This window comes from Dama dama, chromosome 2 (genome assembly GCF_033118175.1).
Source record: "Dama dama isolate Ldn47 chromosome 2, ASM3311817v1, whole genome shotgun sequence".
NCBI lineage: Eukaryota > Metazoa > Chordata > Mammalia > Artiodactyla > Cervidae > Dama > Dama dama.
In genome coordinates, this window is record NC_083682.1 from 10,363,339 (window position 1) to 10,390,223 (window position 26,885).

At 48.8% G+C, this 26,885-nt stretch overlaps 1 protein-coding gene across 1 annotated transcript in view; it reads right to left on the minus strand.

The window, feature by feature from the left end:
• The window catches only part of FADS2 (fatty acid desaturase 2), a 37,488-nt gene extending 13,318 nt beyond the window's left edge, over nt 1-24,170 (minus strand). Inside the window, exons 1-5 of the mRNA XM_061166070.1 lie at nt 23,884-24,170; nt 11,448-11,558; nt 9,758-9,955; nt 9,537-9,638; nt 4,022-4,147 (exon numbers count right to left, since the gene is read on the minus strand). Coding sequence (XP_061022053.1) covers nt 4,022-4,147; nt 9,537-9,638; nt 9,758-9,955; nt 11,448-11,558; nt 23,884-24,090 — 744 coding nt within the window. The 5' untranslated portion in view covers nt 24,091-24,170. The remainder of the gene's footprint in view (nt 1-4,021; nt 4,148-9,536; nt 9,639-9,757; nt 9,956-11,447; nt 11,559-23,883) is intronic.
• Between the last annotated feature and the right edge of the window lie 2,715 nt (nt 24,171-26,885).

Below are 26,885 nucleotides of genomic sequence, written 5' to 3' on the forward strand. Positions count from 1 at the left end.
AGTCTGGAGGGTCAACTGCTGACAGGCCATGGGGCAGGGAGAGCCTCCCACGGGGTCTGAAAAGCAGGCTCTCAGGCCCAGAGGCAGGCGGAAACACTCCTGGCTTCTGAGAATCCACTTACAGAGCTCCAAAAAAAAAAAAGGGGGCAGCGGGGAGCAAAAACAAGACTACCCCTGACATCACCACTATTCAATTCTGTTCTGAAGTTCTAGTAACGTCATAAAGCCTAAACCAGAAATAAGAGTGGAGAGCTATTAGAAAGTGTCTCAATTTTCACTATTTTCCAAAAATATGGTTGTCGACTCAGGAAATTCAAAAGAATCAACTGAAAAACAACTAGAATCACAAGCAGACATCAGTGGACCCTAGTTGGACATAAGATAACTAGCCAAATGGCAACAGTTTTCTTGAATACCACAGAAACCCCTGTACAAAATATAGACGTTATTTAGGATTCAGTTGAAAGAAATATGGCCACAAGACATATAAAGAAGAGGAAAAGCTTTCTAAGAGGTATAAAAAAGAGACTCAAGTGTAAATGGAGAAAGATGTCGTATTTCTGGATGGAAATGATGTAAATTTTTTCTGGAAGGGGCAAGTCAGTCCACGACAAGCTCTTAGTGAGTTAGAAGGAGCCACGGGTGCCCAAGTCACTCAGATGGTGTCCTGCACTGACGCTCAGTCCAGACCAGGCACTGGGCTTCAGGAGAGGACACCTCACCCCTCAGCAGGCGCAGCGTGACCCGGGAAGGGGAAACCAGAAAAACTGGCTGACTCCTACAAGTTATGGACATAGCCCATCATCTTAGCCAAGCCTCATGTGGCCAAAGTCAAGCCTTCAAAAGTGAACGGAAGGACTTCCCTGGTGGTCCAGTGGTTATGACTCTGCGCTTCCACTGCAGGGGGCATGAGTTTGATCTCTGGTTGGGAAACTAAGATCCCACCTGCCACAGGGCCAAAAAAAAGTGAAACCATAAAGCACTGAAAATATATGAAGAACTTTCTAAGCATAAAAGAAAGGTTCTGGGACTTGCCTGTGGTCCAGTGGTTAATACTTCGCCTTTTAATGCAGGGGGTGTGGGCTTGATTCCTGGTCAGGGAACTAAGGTCCCACAGGCCTCATGGCCAAAAAATAAAAATAAAACAGAAGCAATATTGTAACAAATTCAGTAAAGACTTTTAAAAACGGTCCACATTCTTAAAAAAAAAAAAAAAAAAGAAATCTTAAAAAAGAAAAGTGAAACCATAGAACACTAAAAGTCTGTGAAATACTTCCTAAGCGTAAAATAAAGATTCCTTCCAAGCAGCATGGTCCTGGCGACACCAGGAATCCAGGAACAGCTGGCTTCTTCCCGAGTATGTGAGAGAGCATTTCACAGAGCACTATGGTCATGGTCTTAACGTCAATGGCAACGGGATGGCCAGATCCCCCAAACTTCCACTGTACCTCCCAAAAGTCAGCACTTGAGAGGCATCCAGGGAGAGATGTTGGAAGGAGTTTCACAGCTACCACACAGAAAGAGACGCCTTGGCAGCATCACTGGTGAGACTAGGCTTTATTGTCAGGAACACAGAGAGTACTTGTCAAGCCAGCCAACAGCTCTACAACATGAAGCCTCCCCACCTAGAAAGCGAAGACTTTGTCTTTTTATCACATGGACTCCACTTAATCAGTCCTACTAATCTAGACACCTCAAATCAAAGCGAGCAAACTCATTCTGAGAAGGAAAATGCAAGCATGTATTTTGGCAAAGAAAATCCTCGCACTTGAGAAGACTCGTTAGAGTCCCTTGGACTGCAAGATCAAACCAGTCAATCCTAAAGAAAATCAACCCTGAATATGCATTGGAAGGACTGATGCTGAAGCTGAAGCTCCAATACTGATGTGAAGCCACCTGATATGAAGAGCTGACTCATTGAAAAAGACTCTGATGCTGAGAAAGATTGAAGACAAAAGAAGGGGGATAGCAGAGGATGAAATGGTTAGGTAGCATCACTGACTCAATGGACATGAGTCTGAGCAGACTCCGGGAGATAGTGAAGGACAGGGAAACCTGGTGTGCTGCAATCCATGGGATTGCAAAGAGTTGGACATGACTTAGCAACTGAACAACAACAACAAAGTCCCTGGCCAGCCAGAGAGGCGCCACATGTCCAAAGAGCCAAATTTTGGCTAATTTCCTCTGAACTGATAATGTCACAGAAAACTTATGTTTCTGCTCAAATATTCTGTTGGGTAGATATGAGACGGGAGGAGTGGGGTACCAACCAGAGTTGAGGAAACAGTCTCCCTCCTCTTCCTCTTTGAAGTCTTGGATGCCAACACTCCTGGGAATACAACCAGTTCAAGACACTGCTCCTTATGGAGGGTAAAAGTGCCTCTCTTGGCAAATGCTTATCAGGCCCCTACTCTGTGCACAGTTTGGTCACACTTAAGATCTACATAACAGCAACAGGGATCTTCTAAACTTTGGTTTACATCATCAGTGTATTTCAGAAAAGTAAAGCTTCTATAACATTTTTTTTTTTTTCACCTAGAAGCTCTACTTAAAAAAAAAAATTAAATGAGGAAGAGTCTTTAAATCCTTTAAAAGCATTGGGCATGGCTTTATTCAAAGACTCAGCACTGGACAGCCCCAGATGGAGGCTAATGCACTTGGACTCCAGCAAAGAGGCCCACGTTTGGTGAAGAAGCCAGTTGCAGGAAAACTATCTAAGTTTGAATTTTTGTTTTTAAAAAAGATATGTGTGTCTATGTTTCTTCACACATAGAAAATACCTGGAAGGATTAGAGACTGCTGTCAACAGTGGTCACCAATATTGACACCAACAGTGGTCAACAGTGTCAGGGGCATGACAACTGGGGGCACAGCGGGGATGGGAAAGATAACAGGCAACTCGCTTCTCAGTCTGGTCAATTACTGTTACTATTTAAATGCTTACAACAGGTATGTCTATACTTATAATAAAAAACTAATATAAAACCAAGGCAGGGACTTTCCTGGTGTCCAGGGGTTGGGAACCTACCTACCCGCCAATGCAAGGGACATGGGTTCGATCCCTGGTCTGGAAAGGGACCCACATGCCATGGAGCAACTAAGCCCACATGCTAAAACTACTGTGCCCATGTGCTGTAACTACTGAAGCCCGCGTTCTACAGCCCATGCTCCACAACAAGAGGAGCCACCACATTGAGAAGTCCTTGTACCACAACTAGAGAGAGAGTAAGCCCCCATCACCAGAACTAGAGAAAACCAGTGTGCACCAACAAAGACCCAACACAACCAAAAATTAAAAAAAAAAAAAAAAAAAAGACTTTGCCTTCCAGTGTAGGGGGTGAAGTTTCGATCCCTGGTCTAGGAGCTAAGATTCCAGATGCTTTGTGGCCAAAAAACCAAAACATAAAAAAAACAGAAACGATATTCTAACAAATAAAGACTGTAAAAATGGCTCACATTAAAAAAATATATTAAATTAGTTAATTAAATAAAATAAAGACAAGGCAGTGTGATGGAGTGGAAGGAAATGGCTCAATTGTCAGATCTGGGGCCTCATCCTAGAATGGCCACTAAACGATGTAACCCTGACCACATGCCCTCCTCCTGCTGAGCTTCGCTTGGCATCTGTGGTGAAGCAGGTGGAACCAGACCCTGTGGAGGTCCCTCCAGCATCGGGGACTGTGACTCTCCAAGTAAGGTTTCCTGGAGCTGGTCTTTGGGAACCAAGCATGAGCTCTGGAGTTGTGCCTTCCTGCCAAACTGTAAGGAACAAGCTAGGAAATGCTCTTCCCCAGCCGATGGGTGTCAAGGAGGTATCTAACACTCTGATAAGGAGCTGCCTTTGTTTTTTAGGAGGCCATTCCATAGAAATTCCAGCTGGAATGACTCAAGGTGTCCAGGAAAGGTTTCTGTGTAAATATCAGACACAGAGGTGTCTGTCTGACCCTCCACCCTACGGTCCCTCCCCTGATTCCTGCGCAAGCCAAACAGTCCCGTGGCCACCCTGGCCCCTTCATCGTACCTCGATGGGCTGCCATTCACCCAGGACAAACACGTGCAGCATGTTCACATCGGGATCCTTATGGAAGATGTTGGGTTTGGCATGGTGCTGGAAGTGGCGGTGGTTCCACCAGTTGGCAGAGGCACCCTGTCAGGGGAGGAATAGCGATGAGCAGGGCAATCCTGGCAGCGGGAGCAGGGGGGCCCAGGACCCGCACGTCTTGGGACCAGATCCTAGCAGGTCCGATACTCAGGTCCCTAAAGTCAGAAATTGACTCTGCCAGTGCTGAGTCCAGAGTGCTGGGCAGCCCCTTGGCCAGGACTTCTGCAGGGAGCCGATTTACTCCACCCCTCCACCCTGATCATAAGATGGTGCTGGTGATGGATGGAGAGGCAAGCACTTCAGCACACGTTGGGGGGCCTCAGCTGTCCACCAGTCCCAGGGGGGAGGCTAACAGCCCTCATCCTCTACTTGTCTCTCATGCGTGCCTGTTGTGCAGAGGGGAACACTTCCACTTGGGGAACAGTAAGAAGTGGTCCCTTACCATATGGACTGTGCCCTTAGGTATGTGTACCGAAAAGAAACGAAAACATGGCCACACAAAAACTTGTACACAAACATTCCCAGCAGCATTATTTAAAATAACCAAAGCTCATGCCCTGATGAAGGGATAAACACTATGTGGCAGATCCAAATGGAATCTTTTTTGGCCATGCCATGAAAAGGTGTGACGTACTGACACGCACTACAGTGTGGATGAACCTGAAAAGTATGATGCTAAGTGAAAGAAACCAGCCTCAAAGGAGTCTATTTACAATGTCCTGCGATTCCATTTACATGAAATGTCCAGCATGGGGGAAATCCATGGACAGAAAGATGAGTGCTTACCCAGTTCCAGGGTTGGGATGAGGGGTTTGGAAGTGATGGCTAAGTGGTGTGGGGTTTCCTTTGGGGGTGATGAAGATGTTCCAAAACTGATTTTGATGGAGGGTGCACAAATCTGTGAATATACTACAAGTCATGGATTTGCATACATAAATGGGCAAACTGTAGAGCTTGTGAATTAGATCAAGAAAGCTTAAAAAAAAAATGAAGACCACATATGGCTCCTGCTCTCAGAGGGCCCAGAGAGTAACTGGCAAGAGACAGCCCCACAGCCACAGGGGCGACTGCACTGAGAGGTGACCGCTGAGTCATGTGGGTGAGTCACACCATGTCCAAAAGGCTTGAGCTTAATAAACAATCACCAACACAAGCAGGTAAGAGCTTTCTGGGTCCAACAGGCAAATGATAATCCCAGGTAACTCCCTGGCAGTCCATGGATTAGAGTTCCAAGCTTTTACCACCGAGGGCCAGCTTCAGTTCCTGGTCAGGGAACTAAGATCCCACATGCCGCACAATGTGGCCAAAAATAACAAAAAATTATAATAAAAGTCATAATAAAATTACAACTCTAAGAGACAAGACGCATTACATGAGTATTTCTTTCAAGGCCACGAATTTCTGTCTCACCAGCTCCAACTCCAGATGTATTTTGAGGGCATGTCCCTCCATGGAGTCACCCAGTCATACAAAGAAGGAAACAAAACTCCTCTGGCTTGTCAGCCTGAGGGTTTCATGGGTGAGCAGCTGCTGGATCAATCAATGCTTTGGCCTAGGGTTTGGCCATCTACAAAAAGGCCTAATTGCAAAAACAAACATTTTACTTGGAAGATGTTTGGGTACAAACACAGTCCCTGGACCCTAAGGGCCATGGGCGGGAACAGCTCTGAGCAGCTGTGGCCTTTGCAATGACCTCAGGTCCCTGGGCCTCCAAACCCAAAAGAGCAAAAATAAAAAATAACAGCAAATGAGAGCTTAGAGGATTGGGAAATGAGACGATACATTGGTCTTTCTAGCCAAAAGGAGCCAAGTTCCTGGGAAAAGCACAATGGAGTCCATGGTACAAAGGAACTAAGGAGCAAGGTATGTGAAACATGCAGTTTAGAATACACCAACCAAGAGATGTTTGTTGAATGAATAACGGGAGGAAAGAAAGATGGGCTGTGAGCACCTTAAGGATGAGATGTGGCAAGGTGGGGCCACCCCCGAACTTGGCATGGGGTGTAATGATGAAGTAGCTTTTGATGGTGCTCTTCTCTGCTGATTCTCTTCCATTCTTCTTCACTAGGCCCAACTTTACATACCATTCCTGGGACAGGGCAGCCCTGCCTGCCTTGGAGCCATGATTCAATGATGCCTGTCCCGGGGATGGAGCAGGGAAGGAGGCCAGCCCTTGTCTACCAAGGGAGAGTAGGGCCTCCCTCCACACTGGGGTAGGGGGCCTCACTGCACACTGGGGTGCTTCACCCACACTGGGGTTGGGTGGGTCTCACTCCACACTGGAATGTGCTGACAGAGCTGTAAAAGTTTTGGGAGGGCACTCAGAAGGTCTGTCCTTGGGCAGCATACTGGGTAGGAGGGGGCAGACAGAGTGAGGGTCCCTTTTCTGACAGAGGCCGAGTGACGGCCTTGGGGGAAGGGGAGCGTGAGCTGTCACAGAAGCGGAGAGAAAGCCTCCTTGGTTGGTGCCAGCAGGGGTGGGCAGAGCCGTAGTAGAGCCTCATTAACAATATTTTCAAAAATCTATCACCCTTTTGCTCATCTTGTTTTGAAACGAGAGAACTGCCGAGTTTGACGATCTCTCTCAACCAAGCGACAGTCAAGTAATTTTTAATTAAATTAAGTTGAAGTAAAATAATAATAAATTTGGTTTCAGTATAAATAATAAACTTAAACTTCGTCTTGGGGCTTTTTATATACCACCTTTCCAAATTTTAAGTAGCTTTCAACTACTTTAATTCTCTGGTGAACAAAATTCAACCAGTTTAAAAAAAAAAAAAAAGAGAGAGAGAACACATAAAAACATGTATGTAAGATACAAGTTGTCCTTCGGTTTCATATTCCAATAAGTCTCAAAGTCCTAATATTTATTTAAAATATTGGTATTTTGTTCATTGTGGATTTTTTTTTTTTGCATTAATTTAACTTAAACAAACAAAAAAAAAATTGCATGGCAGCCTGGATAGGAGGGGAACTTTGGGGAAGAATGGATACATGTATATGTATGGCTGAGTCCCTTTGCTGTCCACCTGAAACTATCACAACATTGTTAATCAGATTATACCCAATTAAAAGCTTTTAAAATATTGCATTAAAATGCTACTTATTTCACTCCTGATTCTTTTTGTCATCGCTTGAATTTTGCATTCCTGGGACACACTTGTGTGCTCACTTGCCTCACCCTAGTCCCAGCCCTGGTGACCCCAGATAAGGCTGAGGAAAGACTTGTGGGTTCCAAACATTTCCATTTCTAGATGCAGTCTAGATGGTGCCAGGCCTGGCGGTTTGCATTTTATCCTGAGTGCAATGCCAAATAGACGCTCACCCTCACAGAACCGTGTCTGTACAAGGTTAACCCCAGGAAAAAATGGCCACCGGAAGTGACATGGGGAGAAATGGCCACCGGAAGTGATGGGGACCAAAGGAAAAGGCGTAGTCGGGAGGTGGAGCCCACCCCCCTACCCCCGCCGGAATCCCACGGCAGCGTGGGCTGGCATTAAGAAGCGGGTCCCAGCATCCTGAAGCTCCCGGCACCCCGTTCAGGGCCCTCAGTGGGCTGAGCTAAGACGTCCAAGTTGGTGGGGTCCTTGAAGACTATAATAGGAGCATGTGCCCACCACGTGCCAGAGCAATGCCATGAAAGCCAGGATGCTCCTCTCTCTGGGGCACCCCTGACTGAGCTGCCCGGTTACGCTACTGGCTTAGACACAGCATGCAGGGCACAGCTAGCAGGGAGCTGGCAAGCCATCAGCAGAACCCAGGGCCCTGACCTCCTAGAACCTCCCAGCCTGAGTACCCCGTCACTCCAGATTTCACAAATCAACGTTCTACAAGAAGGCCAGTCCCCTGTCCCGACCTCATCTTCTGACAGAAGAGCTGTGTCCCAGAGCCCTTCAAGGTTACACAGACATCAGGAGGGACAGGCCCTCCCGGCTCCCACCCAGAATCTGGAAACAGGACAAAGTTCATCTTTGTTAAGTGTGTAGGGATAGCCTGGGTCTGGAGTGAAATGTTACTCTCAACACCGAGGAGGGTTTTCTCCAACAGAAAAGGGAATAAAATGAAACAAAGCACTCTACTATGTGCATCCTTCACCCCTGAAGTTCTGGAAAGAAACCAGATTCTCAGACAGCTCCAGGCTCAGGGCCAGGCAAACTGCTTACTAAGAAACTGGTTACCAGTTCAGTGGTAATTCACTCCCAACCAGACCCTGAGCGGACAAGTGAAAGACTGGATGTTGTTGGGTCGCAGGGGTTGACATTTAACCCAGACACGTAGCTTTTCCCAAGCCAAGGTAGGGAAGGACAGGAGTCTTTGCAGCTAGATGCTGCTGGGGTAGTGCTGGGCAGGAGCATGAGAATCGGTTTCAAAGGGAGACTTGGCAAGGACTTATTTCCAAAACCAAAGAGATAATGCCTATCACATGAACACAAGGTTGCTGGCAAGTCCAGTTCGTCTTTGTACAAACTTGCCAAGCTACAAGGCTGTTGCAGGTCTGCCTCCTGATCTGTAGGGTGATGAGACAGCTACCTGCCCTTCTGGGTTTTACACAACTCTTGCCCTTTGGCTCAGTACACTGTTTGAAGTCCCTTATCTAAAGACTTAAGAGAAACATGAGGTCTCAGATATAAAACATCACCTGATGGAGGGAGCATACCGATGTATCAAGAGAGATTGTTTCTTCAGATGCAAGCTATTATATATGGAATGAATAAACAGCAAGGACCTACTGTGTAGCACAGGGAACTGTATTCATTATGCATAATGGAAAAGAATATGAAAAAGGGATGCAGGAATGTATATATGCTTGCGTGCTAAGTTGCTCAGTCATGCCCGACTCTTTGTGACCCTATGGACTGTAGCCCGCCAGGCTCCTCCTTCTGTCCAGGACATTCTCCAAGCAAGAATGCTGGAGTGGGTTCCCTTTTCCTTCTTCAGGGGATCTTCCTGAACCAGGGATTGAACCCTCGTCTCTTACATCTCCTGCATCGGCAGGCGGATTCTTTACAGCTAGTGCCACCAGGAAAGCCCACCAAGGAAGCCCACATATAACTAAATCACTTTGCTGTACAGAAGAAATTAACAGAACATCATAAACCAATTCTGCTTTAATTAAAAAAAAAAAAAAAAAAAAAGAGCGAGAGACTGCTTCTTTACCGGCTCCAAACTGAAAGGGATTTATCAGTAAGTCCTTAGGTAAGGAACAAATGTAATCAACTAAAGCATGTGCCTGTTTGCACAACCACTACCCTAGTTTTGTGTGTCTAGTGTGGTTAGGAGACAGGCCTTGGAAGCTCAGAGAAGCAGAGGGTTGGCAGGTCCTGCAGCTCACCCAGGACACTGACCAGAGTGGTGACCTGGTCCAAGGGAAGCGAGATGGCAGTGTGCCCACCACTAACTGATGGAATGGATGCCCAGGGTGGCCAACATTTACCTTTAAGTGACCGATGATGAACTTGTGAATGATGTGGTTCCACATGGACTTCTTGTAAACAGAGAGGTGGCCGTAATCATGTTGCAGCCATCCAGCCTGGGCCTGGGGAGAGAGGGCCACGGTGGCTTTCAGAGCATTGGCACCTAGGCACCAGGCCTCTGCCAGCTGGGGGAGGCAGGGGGCGGGGGCTTCAAGTGACAGGTGAGGATGTCACGCCTCACCTGAGAGGTAGCAAGGACGAAGGCCGTAATGATGGTTGGAATCCAGCCGTTGCCAAAGTAGAAGATAGTGAACCAGGCGATGCTCTCCATGGCGATGATGTGGGCCAGGTGGAGAAGGAAGAAGAGCTGGTTGCTCTTGAACAGGTTCATGTCCTCAGCAGTCTTCCTCAGGGCCCGGAAGTCCTCGGTGATCTGGGACTGTTGAGCCAGAGCACAGGAAGGAGTCAACTGCCCAGCCGCTCCAGGGGGGACCAATCCACACACCCAAGCCCCAGAGGAGCCCAGTTGCTAAGCACTATAACGGCTGCTGTTGCTCTGTACCTGCCTGGACCTGGCACAGCCTTGGAATTATGTGTTTGTCCACAGCCAGTTTAGTGGCAGAGAAAGGATTTCACTCAAAATGCTGTCCATTTTGTGTAGCAGCATTATTCAAGATAGGCCAAAGACAGAAACAACCCAAATTCTATTAATGGAGGAAGGGCTGAATAAAATGTGGTGCATACATACAATGGAATATTACACAGCCTTCAAAAGGGAGGGAAATGATGACACATGCTGCTAATGAGCAAACCCTGAAGACATTAAGCCAAGTGAGATTAAGCCAGACATGAAGAGACAAATACTTATGAGTCCCCTTCTATGAGGTATCTAGAAGAGATTCTTTAATGGAAAGAATAGTGTTTACCAGGAGCTGTTGGGAGGGACAGATGGGTAGTTAATGTTTACTGGAAACAGAATCTCAGTGTGGGGTGATGACAAAGTTCTAGAGACAGATGGTGGCGATGGTTGCACAACAGTGTGAATGTACTCAAAGCCACTGAACTGTGTATTTCCAGAGAGTTAAAATGGGGAATTCCCTGGTTGCCTAGTGGTTGGGATTCCACCCTTTCACTGCTAAGGGCCCTGATTCAATCTCTGGTAAAGGAAGTGAGATCCTTGCAAGCTGCCCAGCACAGCCAAAATAAAATAAATATTTAAAATAAATATTTTATTTAAGAAAGGTTAAAATGGTAAATTTTATTATGTCTATTTTTTACACCATTTTTTTCTTTTTTTAAAAGTTTAGGGACTTCCCTGGAGGTCCACTTATTAAGACCATGCTTCCACTGCTGGGGATGTTGGTTCGATCCCTGGTCAGAGGACTTAAGATCCCACATGTGGTGTGGCCAAATACATGAACTAAATTAAATGATAAAGAAGCTTATGTTTTCCACTACCTGACATGCACCCCTTGTTCTGAACACTCTATCAGACAGGAGAGGGCTCAGTGCGCTGGGCACATGGGAAGCAGAGTCAAGGGTGGGTGTGGGAAAGAGGGTATCACTGGGAGAAAGAGGGAAGCTAGGAGGCAGGGGCAGGGCATGAGGGGGAAGAAAGCCCAGATATAAGGGCAAGTGACTGGGGAAGAGAGAAACCCTCTGTGCCCAGCCTGGCACCACTGAGGCCCCAGAGGCAGAGAGGCTAGGAATGAATTACTCCAAGGGCAGGGGTGGGGGGCAAGCCTAAGCTGGGACAGGAGGAGGCGGGCTCACCAGGGCCAGGGGAGTCCTCCCTGACCCCAGGTGACGAGCAGTGGTTCTCCCTGGACAGGCACAAAGGCTCCTACCCCGTACCCTACACTCACCATTTTGGGGTGATCCCCTCCCCGCCACCCCAGCCCTCCCCTCCTTCCTCATCTGGTCAGACTCACATTCTTGCCGCGGTCCTGGCTGGGCTCCTCAGGGGCCAGCTCGCCAATCAACAGGGGCTTCATGAACTTGCGCACAAAATCAAGGTTGCGGTGGAAGGCCAGGAAGGCGTCCTGGAGAGCAGGGGGCAGGTGGTGAGTACCTCTACCCCAGCTCCGGCCAGCGCCTCCACCCCAGGGAGGGCAGGGCTTGCCAGCAGAAGCTCTGTGCCACTAGGACAGCAGGACACCAAACGGGGCATCCATGGTCCGACCCCAAGTGTTCTCTGAGCCTCCTCCTGGCAGGTCCCTCGGCGCCGGATTCGCATGGAGATGCCACTTGCAGCTGCACCGTGATGAGGGGCCGCTGAGCTCACCAAGGATGTTTACCAAAAAATGTGCCCCCCTCCAGGGATGCGGGCTGGGCAGGGCTGGGAACCAAATTCTCCGAGGGCTACACTGCCACCCACCATGAAGTACATATGGCTGTCAACAAAGAACAAGCCTGGAGCTTACCACAGGTATGAAAAATATGCTTAGATGATGCTATACCCAAAACAGATACACGATTACATAAACGCATTGGTGGGAGGAGCTCTTTCATATTTTGAAAAGGTATGAAAACAATTATGAAGATTATGAAAGCTTTTTTATGTAGATCTCTAAACTGTTATGTGTTAAGCCTGTGGCATCAGGCCTTGCTTTATCTGCGTTACTTTCCAAACTCTCTAATACTGCTGCATTGCTTTTAAAATGAAAAGAATGAATGCTGTGCCTTTTCATCTTTTTTCCCAATTATTAAGCAATGGGGATAATTTTGGCAAATTCACAAAATGTACAGAAGAATAAAGAGGAAAATTAATACCACTCAGAGAATGACTACCACTGCTAATATATCAGGATTTTTTTCCCCAGTTTTTTCCTATACATGTATGTTACATAAAACAAACATAGCATTTCTCTTAGAGATGAGCTGACAATAGAGTCCCCTACCCCCATAGTATGTAGTGTGAGGTCACAGTGATAAACAGTGTTCACCTTGCATCAAACTAAGCTTCAAGGTGCACCTGAAACTAACATAATACTGTGTGTGCCTGCATAGTCAGTAAGTCATGTCCAACTCTTTGCGACCCCATGGACTGTAGCCCACCAGGCTCCTCTGTCCATGGGATTCTCCAGGCAAGAATACTGGAGTGAGTTGCCATGCCCTCCTCCAGGGGATCTTCCTGACCCAGGGATCAAATCCAGGTCTCCTTCATCTCATGCATCTCCTGCAGTGGCAAGCAGATTATTTACCATTGAGCCACCTGGGAAGCCAACATAATACTGGACATCAACTGTATTTCAACTTAAAATTTTAAAAAATCAAGTTTTGAGACTTTGCTTGGAGAGAAGAACAAATCAAATGACACCATGAGAAACAATTGGAAAAATCAATGCAGTTATAGAAAAGTGAGGATGTCTGTGTGTGTGTAGGAGGTGTGGGGGACGAGGGGCCATAGATTAAAAGAGACAGAAAAAGGTATAACAAAAGACTATAAAAACTGCAATATTTGATTTGAAAGGCTCCTGTTTGGGGTGGGGGGAACCCAGCAGTTCTCCAAGACATTCTGGGGTTGAATGAGAAATTTGGAATATGGACAAGATAGCTGGTCATATTAAAAGAATCACTATTGAACTTCCCTGATGGTCCAGAGGTTAAGAATATGCCTGCCAGTGCAGGGGACAAGGGTTTGATCCCTGGCCTGGGAAGATTCCATATGTTGCTGGGCAACTAAGCCCACAGGCCCTAGAGCTTGCTCTACAACAAAAGAAACCACTGCAATGAGAAGCCTACACCTCGAAACTAGGGGAAAGCTGGCAAGCAGCAACAAAGACCCAGCACAGTCATAAATAAGTAATATTAAAAATTAATAAAGAGTCAGTATTAATTTTATTAAATGTAACCAAAGTATTGAGATCCTGTTAGAGAATGTCCCTGTTCTTAGAGGATGCTGAAATGGCATAATAATGATGCAGTTTATTTTCATATTATTTTCATACGATTCAGCAAAAAACAATGCATATATGCATAAAGAGGAATATGAAATGTGGCAAAATGTTGAGATTAGTGAGTCTTGGTTAAGGATACACAAGTGTTCAATTCTTTCAACTTTTTTGTATATTTGGAAATTTTCATAACTTAAGAAAAAACAAGGAAGAAATGAGGAAGATGCTGACAACTCATAAAAGTGTGTTCAGCGCCCCCGTGCCCAAGTATCTCACAAGGGTAATTGCCAGTCTTCTTCCGTTTCCTGGCATCAGGCCCTTCTGCCTGGTCTTTATTCTATTTGTGTCTAGAACAGACTGACAAAGCAACACTTTGTACAGAGGAAAACTGGGCCCGGAGTCTTTTAAAAATGTCTGCACCCCTACCTTGCTGAACCAAAAGGGATGGTAGCAGAGGATCTGAGCAAGTACCCCTTCAGAGAAGAGATGGGCTGCTATTGCAGGGGCCCAGATCAGGCAGTGAGGAGCCTGGGGTCTGCTCTGGGCCAGCAGGTACCTCCGCCCCATCCCTGCCTCCATCTCCTCTGCATGTGGCCTTGGTGGTAAGGCAGTGAGCATGCGGGCATGCTAAGTCGCTTCAGTCGGGTCCGACTCTTTGTGACCCCATGGACTGTAGCCCCCAGGCTCCTCTGTCATGGGATTTCCCAAGCAAGAATACTGGAGTGGGTTGCCATGCCCTCCTCCAGGGATCTTCCCACCCCAGGGATCGAACCTGCATCCCAGGCGGCTCCTGCATTGCAGGCAGACGCTTTACCACTGAGCCACTGGTGAGCTGGACTGCAGTGAGCACAGCCTTCCAAAGTCAGAGCTGACCCTCAGGCCCTGTCACTGCTTCACCTCGAATGACACCACAGCTTTTGAAAAAACGGGAAGTTCTCGGTATGGCAGTTTCCTGACGAACAACGGCTGATAATAATGAAACAATCTCTACTATGCCAGGCCATCGCCTCTCATCCAGCGCCCATGGCCTCCCCCAACCAGGTCCAGGTCACATCTCCCAGCCTCTGCCTGGATTGAGGAATCTGGTGGAGCAGATAAGACTCCTGTCCTGACCGAGGCCACCCCTGGGCCATCTCCAGAGGCCAAGGGAGAGAATGGCCACAGCGTGCCAGGTGGGGAGAAAGGAAAGTGGTCTCCATTACCTCCCTGAAGCCTCAAGCCCCACTTTACAGATCAAGGCACTGGAGCCCGGGAAGGTGACATTCATTCAAGTGGCATTGTTGTTTAGTCGCTCAGTCATGTCTGACCCTTTTGGGACCCCGTGGACTGCAGCCTGACAGGCTCCTCTGTCCATGGGATTCCCCAGGCAAGAATACTGGAGGGGGGTGCCATTTCTTTCTCCAGGGGATCTTCCTGACCCAGGGATCGAACCCAGATCTTCTGCATTGGCAGGTGGATTCTTAGCCACTGAGCCACCAGGGAAACCCTCAGGGTCAAATCCAGGTTCACCCGACCCAGGGACCACGTCCCCACAAGCCTCACATAGGTTGAGAAAGCCAAGCTCTGTTAATTGTCTCACTGTCTACGGCAGATGCATCAGCTTTCCGAGCAGGCCTGGTGGAAACTACCTGGGAACCTGCCAAGCTGGTTACCACGCTCTTCTGCCTGGCGACCTGCTTCCTCAGCATCTCAGGGCTGGCTTGTCCCAACTTACCACCCCATCTGAAAGAACCACGCCCTAGTCCCATGCTTTCTAGGACATCACCCTGCTTTACCTTCTTCATAACTGTTATCAAAAACCACAAGTTATATTACATGCTCACTTCTTTATTGCCTGTTTCCCCAACTAGAACATAAGCTCCACCGAAGGGCCAAGCCTGTCTCGTTCAATGCAATAACCTCAGTACCAACGGCGATGTTCCAACGATGTGGGGTTTACAGGATCCCACAGCTGTGTACCCTCTCAGCTCAGCAGACTTTTCCACTCTTCAGCCATTTTGCACCTCTTGTACTTCCAGAAAATCATTGCCTTCTTGGTGGCTGAGATTATGCAGGTCAGCCACTGAACTATGGATTTTGTGTACTTGTACATGAATCTTTACTTGTGAGGCAGTTCCTAGTTTAGAGATGAGAAAAGAGACTGATGGAGGTGAAGCCAATGGGTCACGCTCCAGGTGCACCTAACTCTAGACTTTTCTGCTTTTCACACAAAAGTGAAAGTGATAGCTGCTCAGTGGTGTCCAACTATTTGTGACCCCATGGACTGTAGCCTGCCAGGCTCCTTTTTCCATGGGCAAGAATACTGGAGCGGGTTGCCATTTCCTCCTCCAGGCAATCTTCCTGACCCAAGGATTGAACCTGGATCTCCTGCATTGCAGGCAGATTCTTAACCATCTGAGCCCCCAGGGAAGCCCTGTTCATACAAAGGCCTCGATCAAAATGAACTTCCTCCTCCTGAAAGTGGACCACTTTTCGTGTATCCCCCTTACAAGTGTCACAGGTGCGCCTCACAAGGTTGCAGGGGGCTCCCAGCATCTGCTTGGTTATAGCATCTGGCTGACACAAGGTAGGCCAAGGGGCAAGATAGTACAGACCAATCCAAATGTTGACTTTGGAACAAGAACTGGAAGCAGGCTTTATCCTTCTCTGGCAGGGAGATTGCAACCAAAGACTTTACAGGAAGGCCAGGGATGCAGGTGAAGGGGAGGGAGTGGCCAGCGGTTGGGGAGCAGGGAAGGCAGACCCACCCCCAGGAGGGTAGATGTGTGTATTAGATTCTAGGGAGGTTAGGCTGTAGATAAAGGACCAAAACACCCAGATTTCCCAAGGCAAGATCTTCACCAGTTCCTACTTCCATCATCTCCCAGTTCCCATGCCAGCCCTTTCTGCATGAAGAGATCCTCCCTGCCCAGCCCTCACGCGCTAAGGAGAACTCACAGCATCTCCTGCACTGATCATCAGGTGTCATGGCTTATTTCTGACTGTGTCCACCTCTGCGGCGTGCTGTGTGTGTATGTGCTCAGTGGTGTCTGACTCTTTGCAAGACTACAGATTATAGCCCGCCAGGCTCTTCTTCTGTCCATGGGATTTTTTTCCAGGCAAGAGTACTGGAGTGGGTTGCCATTTCCTACTCCAGGGGATCTTCCAGACTCAGATCTCGAACCTGAGTCTCTTATGTCTCTTGCACTGGCAGGCGGATTCTGGGAAGCCTCCCAGCTCTGCAGAGCAAGATGAATCTCTAATCCAGCTTCCCATATCTGGGCACATGGCCAGGGACTGGGGAAGCTCAGGAGAAGCAAACTCAGGGTGGCCCCAGGCACAGGGACTCTGCAGAACAAGGGGTTACAGAGCGAGATGCAGAGGAGGGACCCTTTATTCTCAGCTGGATCCAAGGATGCTGACTTCCTTTCCACAGTGGGGAGATTTAAGCCGGATGAGGGCAGGGTGGGAAGCCCCTGTGCCACGTCCCCTCCAAGGGAAAGAAGCAATGGAGGCTGGGGTGGGGGTAGGGGGCAGAGGGCTCTTGACGAGAGGGTCCCTGCTGATGCCAGGCCCAGGCAACCCAGGCATGAAGGGATTACAGCAAGGAAACACATCTCAGTAAAATGCAGAACATACCAGCAATGCTGGGGCTGGGTACACGGCCTTCCGAAGGCTGCAGCCAGCAGGAAGTGGATTGCTCCGACAAAGATCTAGCTGAGGGGGTGGAGCTGCCCTTCAGGCACAAACACCAGAGGGATTTCACGTAAATATCTTTTACCTTTGGCAGCAAAGAGGTCACCAAGTTTCCTCTGCTTCCTGCTTGTTCTTTTCTGGTTTACTGAACTCCCTACTATGAGGACTGGTTCTAAATTGGGAAAGGAGTACATCAAGGCTGTATGTTGTCACCTTGCTTATTCAACTTATATGCAGAGTACATCATGCAAAATGCTGGGCTGGATGAAGCACAAGCTAGACTCAAGATTGCTGGGAGAAATATCAATAACCTCAGATATGCAAATGACACCACTCTTATGTCAGAAAGCGAACAGGAACTAAAGAGCCTCTTGATGAAAGTGAAAGAGCAAATAGATGGGGAAACAATGGAAAGAGTGACAGACTTTATTTTCTTGGGGTTCCAAAATCAGCGTAGTTGGTGACTGCAGCCATGAAATGAAAAGACACTTGCTCCTTGGAAGAAAAGCTATGGCAAACCTAGTAGTAGAAGTAGTGCAGTGAAAGTCACTCATTAGTGTCTGACTCTTTGCGACCCCATGGGCTATACAGTCCATGGGATTCTCCAGGCAGAAAATACTGGACTGGGTAGCCTTTCCCTTCTTCAGGGGGATCTTCCCAACCCAGGGATCAAACCCAGGTCTCCCACATTGCAGGCAGATTCTCTTTACCAACTGAGCCATGAGGGAAGCCCATGACAAACCTAGACAGCAAATTTAAAAGCAGATACATTACTTTACCAACAAAGGTCCATCTAGTCAAAGCTATGGTTTTTCTAGTAGTCATGTATGGATGTGAATTGGACCACAAAGAAAAGTGAGTGCCGAAAAATTGATGTTTTTGAACTGTGGTGTTGGAGAAGACTCTTGAGAGTCCCTTGGACTGCAAGGAGATCACACCAGTCAAGTCTAAAGGAAATCAGTTCTGAATATTCATTGGAAGGCCTGATGCTAAAGCTGAAACTCCAATACTTTGGCCACCTCATGGGAAGAGCTGACTCATTGGAAAAGATCCCGAACTGAGAAAGACTAAAGGGAGGAGGAGGCAGGGACGACAGAGGAGGAGATGGGTGTGTAACAGGAGGGAAAGTGTCAGGGCACAACTTTTAAAAGAATGTCATAACCCAAGGACACAACATAAGCCAATTAGAATCCAATGGGACCAAAGTGGCAGGCAAGACTAGATCTTAATCCTCAATCCTCAAGTGAAATGACACAACCAGAGGTGCCATGATAGTTTCACAGCACTGTTAAAAGACCAAGGAGTGGGCGGTGGCCCAAATCCTGGAAATCTCCACCCCTTCCCCAAAATAGCTGGAATAATCCTCCCACTCTCATTAGCATATGAAATTATGCAGCCTATAAAAACTAACCACATCAAATTTTGCGGCTGGTTCGCCCTCTGCGATGGCCCTTCTCTCTGTATCTGAATAAATCCACTTCTTAACCTATCACTTTGTCTCTCACTGAATTCTTTCTGTGATGAGACATAAAGAACCTGAGCTTCATTATGTCCTGAAACCAGGTACTGTGTGTTTTGGCTGTTTCAAGTCCCAAACAGGGTTTTGGCTGGTTTTGAGTTCCAGCCACGTGGGTTCAAGTCCCAAAATGGGTTTTGGCTGGTTTGAGTCCCAGTCATGGGGGTTCGAATCCCAATCTGAGGTAAACGGTTTCAGTTGGATGGTATCACCAACTTGCTGGACATGAGTTTGAGCAAGCTCTGGGAGTTGGTGATGGATAGGGAAGCCTGGTGTGCTGCAGTCCATGGGTTGCAAAGAGTTGGACGTGACTGAGTGACTGAACTGAACTATTATGCATGCTGGGAGCCTGTATACCCATGTGCAGGAGGCTAAGGGCCCCACAGTAATGACCCTGCACACCAGTGGAGTGTTCTGAAATTTAAAGAATGACTCACCCACAGCCAATGTGAACCTGATGATAAATAACTTTCCCATTTCATAGACCTGGAAAGTGAAGTTCAGGGTTAAGTGCCTTGCCCAGGATTCCTAAAGCTAGAACTCAAACCCAGGTCCTTTGCCTTTCAAACCTGCAGCCTCCTGACTTGAGGAGGCCAGAGATTCATTCCATTTTCAATCTGTTGCCTTTTCCGAAGAACAGCCTAGGAGAAAGTGAAAACAGGAATGAATCTTGACCTCTTCTCACCTTCCCTGGGTTCCCAGAGGCGACGGATGCAGACAGGGTAAGAAAAGGCACTGTGTCAACGCACAAAGGTGGGGCAGCTGGGGTCTAGAGGTAAAAGTTCCAGATTCAAGTCTCAGTTTGAAAGGAGAGAAGCAAATCCAGCAGGTGCATTCACTACCTTTTAATTAATCATCTTTGTGCCCAGGACCAACTTGGAGCTACAGAGATGCTGGGGGAAATGTGTGATGAGTAACTGTAATATAAGCATGCTTAGTTGTGTGTGATTCTTTACCCCATGGACTGCAGCCCACCAGGTTCCTCTGTCCATGGGATTTTCCAGGCAAGAATACTGGAGTGGGTTGCATTTCCTCCTCCAGGGGATCTTCCTGATCTGGGGATTGAACTCACACCTCCTGCATTGCAGGCAGACTCTTTACCTGCTGAGCCATCAGGGAAGCCCAAAAGTGTATGATGAGTCTTTGTTAAGCATGAAAAATTCTGGATGGAGGGTGGGAAGGAGGTTTGAGATAAATTAAGAGTTTGGGATTAACACATACATACTACTATATATAAAATAGATAAACGAGGACATTACTGTATAGCATAGGGAGCTATATGCGATGTCTTGTAATAGACTCTGAAAAAGAATCTGAAATCTGTATGTATGTATGTAACTGAATCACTTTGCTGTACATTTGAAACTGACACAACAATGTAAATTAACTATCCTTCAGTTGAAAAATAGAAAAAAAAAAAAAAGTTCTGCAGTGGTGGGACCCTGCCTCTGAAAGAGGAAAGAGGCCCTGGAACACAGGCAAGGGCTCCCTTTGCCCACAGCAAGGCAAAGACCAGAGAAGAGCCAGAGGACTAGAGGGGAAGGAACCCAAGGAGGAGGGAAGGGAAGATGGGCTAGGAGGTCTCCCTGATGGTAGATCCTGAGTTGTGGTCTGAGTGTTGCCAAGAGGGGCTTCCCTGGTGGCTCAGATGGTAAAGCGTCTGTCTGCAATGGGGGAGACCTGGGTTCGATCCCTGGGTTGGGAAGATCCCCTGGAGAAGGAAATGGCAGCCCACTCCAGTACTCTTGCCTGGAAAATCCCATGGGCGGAGGAGCCTGGTAGGTAGTCCATGGGGTCGCAAAGAGTCGGACACGACCGAGCGACTTCACTTTGCTAAGAGGGGCTTCCCAGATGGCGCTAGTGGTAAAGAATTCACCTCCCAGTGCAGATGTTAAGAGATGTGGGTTTGATTCCTAAGTTGGGAAGATCTCCTAGAGCAGGGCATGGCAACCCACTACAGTATCCTTGCCTGGAGAATCCCATGGACAGAGGAGTCTGGCAGGCTCCATAGAGTCACAAAGAGTCAGACACGACTGAAGTGACTTAGCAGGCATGCTGCCAAGAGAGCAAGGTTTTTAAACCCAAGATCAATGAGAGCTACTCACTACAGGCCTGATCTGTACAATTGTGCCTTGTGAGCTTTAAAAATTTAGTTTCATTTTTTCTGCTTGAAAGCAGAAGGACCAAATGACAACTGTTTGCTCTTGCTCTTCTGTAACAGGAAAATCCCCTGTTGAGGCCCCAGAGTATCTGGCTTCCTTGACTGCCAGCCTGAGGTGAGGATTCTACTGCATCTAGATTGGCTCAGAACGGTGCATTCAAGTGCTCCCAGGAAGCCGACCTCTATATACCCATCAACTCTTCCCAAACTTTACAGGACTGTAAATAGTCTCACTGCTCCCACTCTGAGGAAGTCCACGCCCAAGGGCAAAGCCACTTGTTCAACAGCCAAAAAGTAGTCTCTCCATTCCCAGCCTGTTCTGGTGTCCCTGGAGTCCCCTTTCCAGAGACACCAGACTTCCTGTGTGGTCTTATTCAACTGTGGTCCCAAGCAAGAAAGAGAGAGAGAAAGAGATGGGGAGGGAGAGAGAGAGATGGGGGGAGAGAGAGGGAGAAAGGAAATCCAGTTGCTCACTCCACCATTATTCAATAAGATTAATGCATTTCATGCCCCAAAAGTTTTATCTCACAAGGCAGTAAGCTCTGGGCATAGAGATTCTTTCTGTGTCTTGCTACACCAAATGAACCTGGCGCAGATTTAAAAAAGTTTCCTCCAAATTCCTCCTTGTTTACTTTACATTCCAGCTGTTACATAATCCTCACTCTTACACTCACTTCTCTGATAACGTAATATGGAAGAATCTTGTCTGTAGTCTATTGCAAGTTAATCACTGAAGGGATGTTTGCCTATAAACTTAAATTATACATAACGGCTCATCTCTGGGAGCCCTGCTTCCCAGGTAATGAACACTGAGCTAAAGTATTAATACCTTTGTTTAGCTCCCAGAAAACCTCCTGACCAAACCTGTGAATGACTTCAGGGAACAAGACACTAACACATCCCCTTGCGAGGCTGATGGAAACCAGAAGTGTTCGACTTTACTCCTGCCCCTTCAGTATAAAAGGATCCTGAATTCTAACTCAGGCAAGATGGCTCTTTGGGGCAGGAGCCCACTGTCTTCCCAGTCTGCTGGCCTTAGGTAAAAGGTCCTTATTCCTTGCTGCAACAACTGTCTCTTGACTATTAGCTTGTCATACAGTGAGCAGTACATACATATAGTCATACAGTGAGTAGACTTAGTAATGTTGCAGTAAATAACACTCCACTGCATTTATCTAATGCTTGCAGTTTATGAAATGCCTTGCCACCTAAGAAAATATATTTATTTAACACTACGGAATAAATGGGCTTCCCTTTCCCTGGTGGCTCAAACAGTAAAGAATCTGCCTGTGATGTGGGAGACCCGGGTTTGATCCCTGGGTGGGGAATATCCCCTGGAGAAGCAAATGGCAACCCACTCCAGTATTCTTGCCTGGAGAATTCCATGGACAGAAGAGCCTGGCGGGCTACAGTGCATGGGGTTGCAGAAGAGTCGGACACAACTGAGCAACTAAAGAAAACAACGGAATAAACAGACCAATCCACCAGACCAATCCACAGGCTTTTGACTTTTCCTTCTAGGAAACTTTTCAATGAAGACTCAACCATGGGCATTAACCTTCAGAACATATTAATGAAGTCATGGCAGGACTCCAACCAAGAGTCAAGTCTTTACTTAGGAACTCATCCTACGCCACCTCCTCACAGGGTTGTATAAAGGTCCCAATGAAATAATAAACTGATGGTGCTTAAAAATCTTATACCCACTTAAGTCACGATCACTTTCACAGCCCCAAGGGCTTAAGCCAAGTTCACAAGCAGGTAAAATGGGATGGGGCCAAAAGCTATCACTTACCCTCTGCTGGTCAAAGCAAGGAGCCAAGTAACAGCTTAGATTATAGCTGTCTGACCTGCCCCCATCCTTTGACTCTGCCTGTCCCAAAGAGATAGAAGAGGTAGGGAGATGTAGAACTCCACCCACTGACAGGCCCATAGAGCTTGAACAGCAAAAGCCCAAACAGCTCAGCATGCCAGACCTCCAGGTGGGATGAGCTATGTCAAGTTGATCCCTCCCTAATCACTCTCCCAAGTTCTCCGCGCTGTCAGACTTCTCGGCTTCCGGCTCACTGCCACCAAGAGTGGTCCCTTTCTTTCCTCCCTGCCTCTCCGAGTTCAGGGGCAGGTGGGGGAGGAGGGAGCGCGATAGGGGTGCTGTGCAGTCACAGAGCTGCCGGTTTGGTGAGTAAAGTTGAGGCTGAGATGGGCAGCCCTGGCTCGGGGAAGATCCTAGGGCGCCCCTACCTCTCCCAGGGAAGGATGAAGGAAGGGCATTCTTGGCAGGATTTGAGAACAGAGGACCATTGAGCTGAAATCCCAGAGTAACCTCGGGTGCAGCCGGATCTGTTGCCAGCCTGGTGCTGCTATAAAGTCCCGTCCCAAGGCCCCTCTCCATCTGGGTTTTGCAAACTCCAGCCCTTTTTCTTTCCACCAGTTTCCACCAGACGGTGCTGAAGCACCGTCTCCTCCCTCCCCTTTAAGATCGCCGACCTCTGCGGGGGGTGGGGGCGAGGAGGGGGGGTCTCGGTAGTCGCAGAATGCGTGGGAACAGGAGCTACCAGGCGGGGTCTCCGAGGCAGCCATTGCGGACCTTCTGAGACTGCAATTCCAGCAGGAGCGAGCCCCGGCCGGGGACGAGCTTTCCTTCCCCGCCCCCTTGTCTGGCCGGAGAGTGGGGGACGCGCGCGGAGTCCTGCACCTGGCTCCTCTCCCGCTCCTCTCCGCGGGACCCAGGGGCGGCCATCTTCCACGCTGGGGGCGCCAAAGTCTCAGGGTCCCGGCGCCCCGGTTTGGGGGAGTTTCCAGGCTCCGGCTGAACTCGGAGGAAGGAACGGATGCAAGGGTCCGAGCGCGCGCGGTAGATCCTGCACGGATCTCCACCGCTTGGATCTGCCTCCGGGGCTCCAAAATCCGAACCCCACGGCACGCTGACCCAGCTGTGCCACGGGACGAGGATTCGGAGGGGGATGTGAGCGCCGCAGACACTTTTCCTTCCCACTGGGACGGCCCCCCCCACCAAGCTCCACTCGGCGCTGGAGGTGTTGTCTGACGTCCTGAGACCCACGGCTCCTGCCTCCCTCCTTCAGCGGAGAAGGGTGGAGGGAGAGGCCCCAGGCCCTTACCGTAGCATCTTCCCCGGCGTAGTGCCCGATAACCCGCTGGCCCCCGGGGTGACGGCTGGACCATTTGGTGATGTTGTAGACCTTGCGATCGATGACCAGCCACTTGTCGGTGCGCAGGTTGTGCTTCTGAATCTCCTCCCAGCGGAAGGTAGGCATCGGCGCCTCAAGCTCGGCGGCCCCCTCGCCCTGGTTCCCCCCCTTCCCCATGCTGCCTGCTGACCGGGTGGCCCAGTGCACTGAGGTGAGTGCGGTCCGGGCCCTTCTCGCTTTCGGCTTTTGTCTTCTTCTCCTCCTCCTCCCACGACGTCCCCTCCCCCAGCCTCCTCGCCTCGGCTCCGGAGTATCCCTGCCTTTCCTCACCGCTTCCAAGTGCCCCGAAGCGGTCCCCTCCCTCCGGCCCTCCCTCCGCCCCCCTCCCCTCCCCCCTACCCCCCAGCTCGCAGTGGACTTTTGCCTTCAGAGAAAACTCCTGGGTAGCTCAGGGCCTCGAAGCCTTCTTTGCCCGCCCCTCCGGCTCCCCCCGCCCGGGGCTCCGCATCCTCCCGCGTTCCCCTCCGCCTGGGTTTCCACAGTGATCAGCAGAGCGCCTGCACCAATCCGGGCACGTCGCCCCTCCTGCCATTGGCCCAGGAGGATCTTTCGAAGGCCAGCGGGCTGGGGCAGCGGTTCCCGGCTCCCCCGCCTGCCGGGCCACGCGGAGTCCAGAGGGGCCGGGAGGCCGGTTACGTGTTCGAACTCCTCCCTCCCCCCACTCCAGCCCGGGGCGCCCGAGGAGATCCCAGGGGAGCCTGGCGGGCAAGAGGGGGAGGCGGTTGGGGTTCCCGGCTCTAACGCGCATGCCGGCGACCCGCGCTCCCGGGTGTGCACCTGATGCCCGCACAAAGAGGGCCGCGCGGCTCCGCGCGCTTTGCGGTGGGGACCGGCCCAAGGCCGGGCTGGCGGGCGCGCAGGCGCGGCCAAGCCACCGGGCGGGCTATTTCCACTGGGACCGGCCTGGTTAGATGACGCCCTCCCCTAACCCGCTGGAATCGGTACTCCAGTATCTCCACATTGTGCTCGCTGTCCACACTGGCGCCCTCCTGCAGCCTCCCTGGGGGAACGCCAGCCTGCGGCTGGCCCAGGGTTCCAAAGCCTGTAATCAGTGGATCTTAGAAAAGAATTGTGGAACCTCTTATGTGCTTCCTTGTGTTCGGCGCCATGGTGGGGAGAGGACGGAGGGGGACGCCGTGGTGGGGACGCGAGGACTTGGTTCTGGCCCTGAACTCAGGAATCTCGCAATTGGGAAGAAATACTATGGAAACGATACAGGACCTCCTACGATGAACTGTTCAGTGCTGTTATACAGACTCCGGGAGATAAAGATGGGGATATCAAAAGAATAGACCTGTACAGGCCCCCAGCGCTAATGGACCGAGCTGCTTGGGATTAGTGCCCTAGTGAAAGGATTGCCTGGCTTAGAAAGCTGAATTCCTCTACCCACCCAGGTTTTTGCCTAGTCTAATAACTAAAACGATATAAGATATTATCAGGAGAAAAAGAAACATTTAATAATATGTATACCTCCTTTAGGGCTTCCCTGAAGGCTTAGATGATAGAATTTGCCTGCAATGCAGGAGACCCAGTTCTGATCCCTAGGTTGGGGGAGATCCCCTGGAGAAAAGAATGGCAACCCACTCCAGTATTCTTGCCTAGAGAATTCCGTGGACAGAGGAGTCTGGTGGGCTACAGTCCATGGGGTCACAAAGAGTCAGCCAGGACAGAGGGACTAACACTTTCACTTTTTCATACCTCCTGTATACATGTGAGATACTCAGAAAAACTGAGTAACTCCCTGAAAATTGCATGGTGAAAGCTCTTCACCCTAAATACCATCTTCAGTAAAAAAAAAAACAAAAGATGTGGGACTTCTCTGGTGGTCCACTGGCTAAGACTCCGCTCTTCCATGAAGGGGGCCAGATTCCATCCCTGGTCTGGATCCCATGTGCCAAAGCTAAGAGTTCACATGCCACAGCTAATATTTACAACAACAAACTAAAGATGTTGGGGGTGGAGACCTGTGGAAGGTCACCAGGAAAAGCACAGTAAACAAGGTTAGGTTTTGTGCGGATTTGAGGCCTTATCTTCTGCACTGGACTTGAGTTTGAGTAAACTTCTGGAGTTGTTAATAGACAGGAAGGCCTGGTGTGCTGCAGTCCATGGAGCTGCAAAGAGTCGAGCATGACTGAGCTACTGAACTGAACTGAACTGAACTTCTGCACTGGTAAGTATTTCTAGGAGTAAGGTCATCTTCCTCTTCCCGGTACATTGAGGGAGGTACCCTTACAGATGGAGATTTCCCCTGTACATGTGAATGCCTCTTACAAAAGGGTAACTTCTACTTAGTTTTCAGAGCTTCTCATGGTCTGCAGTTTCTTAAAAGTAATCAGCCTGAAATAGCCTTATGCCAAAGAGTTAAATTCTGTGGTGGCAAATTTTGTTCCCGTATAGCAGAAAATTCCTTTGAAAATTTCCCAAGATGTCTCACAGCCCAGAAGCTAAGTTGAGAGATTGGTCCATACCACGTTGAACCAATTTCCCAATGGTGAGACTAGGTCAGTTCAGTTAGAGTTATATGTCTCATTTCAGGAGGTAAGTGATGCAACTGGGTCCCCAGAGTTAGCCCTATATTGTGCAGGAAATCAGGTATTTAATAAGAGGAATTTCTTTTTCTTTTTTAACTTTTAATTTTGTATAGGGGTATAGAAGATTAACAATGTTGTGATAGTTTCAAGTGAGGGACTCAGCCATAAACATATATGTATCCATTCTCCCCAAACTCCCCGCCCATCTAGGCTGCCACATAACACTGAGTAGAATCTGTGTGCTATACAGGAGGTCCTTGCTGGTTATCCGTTTTAAATCCAGCATCGTGTACAAGCAATCATACTTTCGTTCTCCAAGTTTGTGAGTCTTAATATGAGGAATTTCTAAGGAAACAAAGTGAATGGTTGGAGCAAGTTATA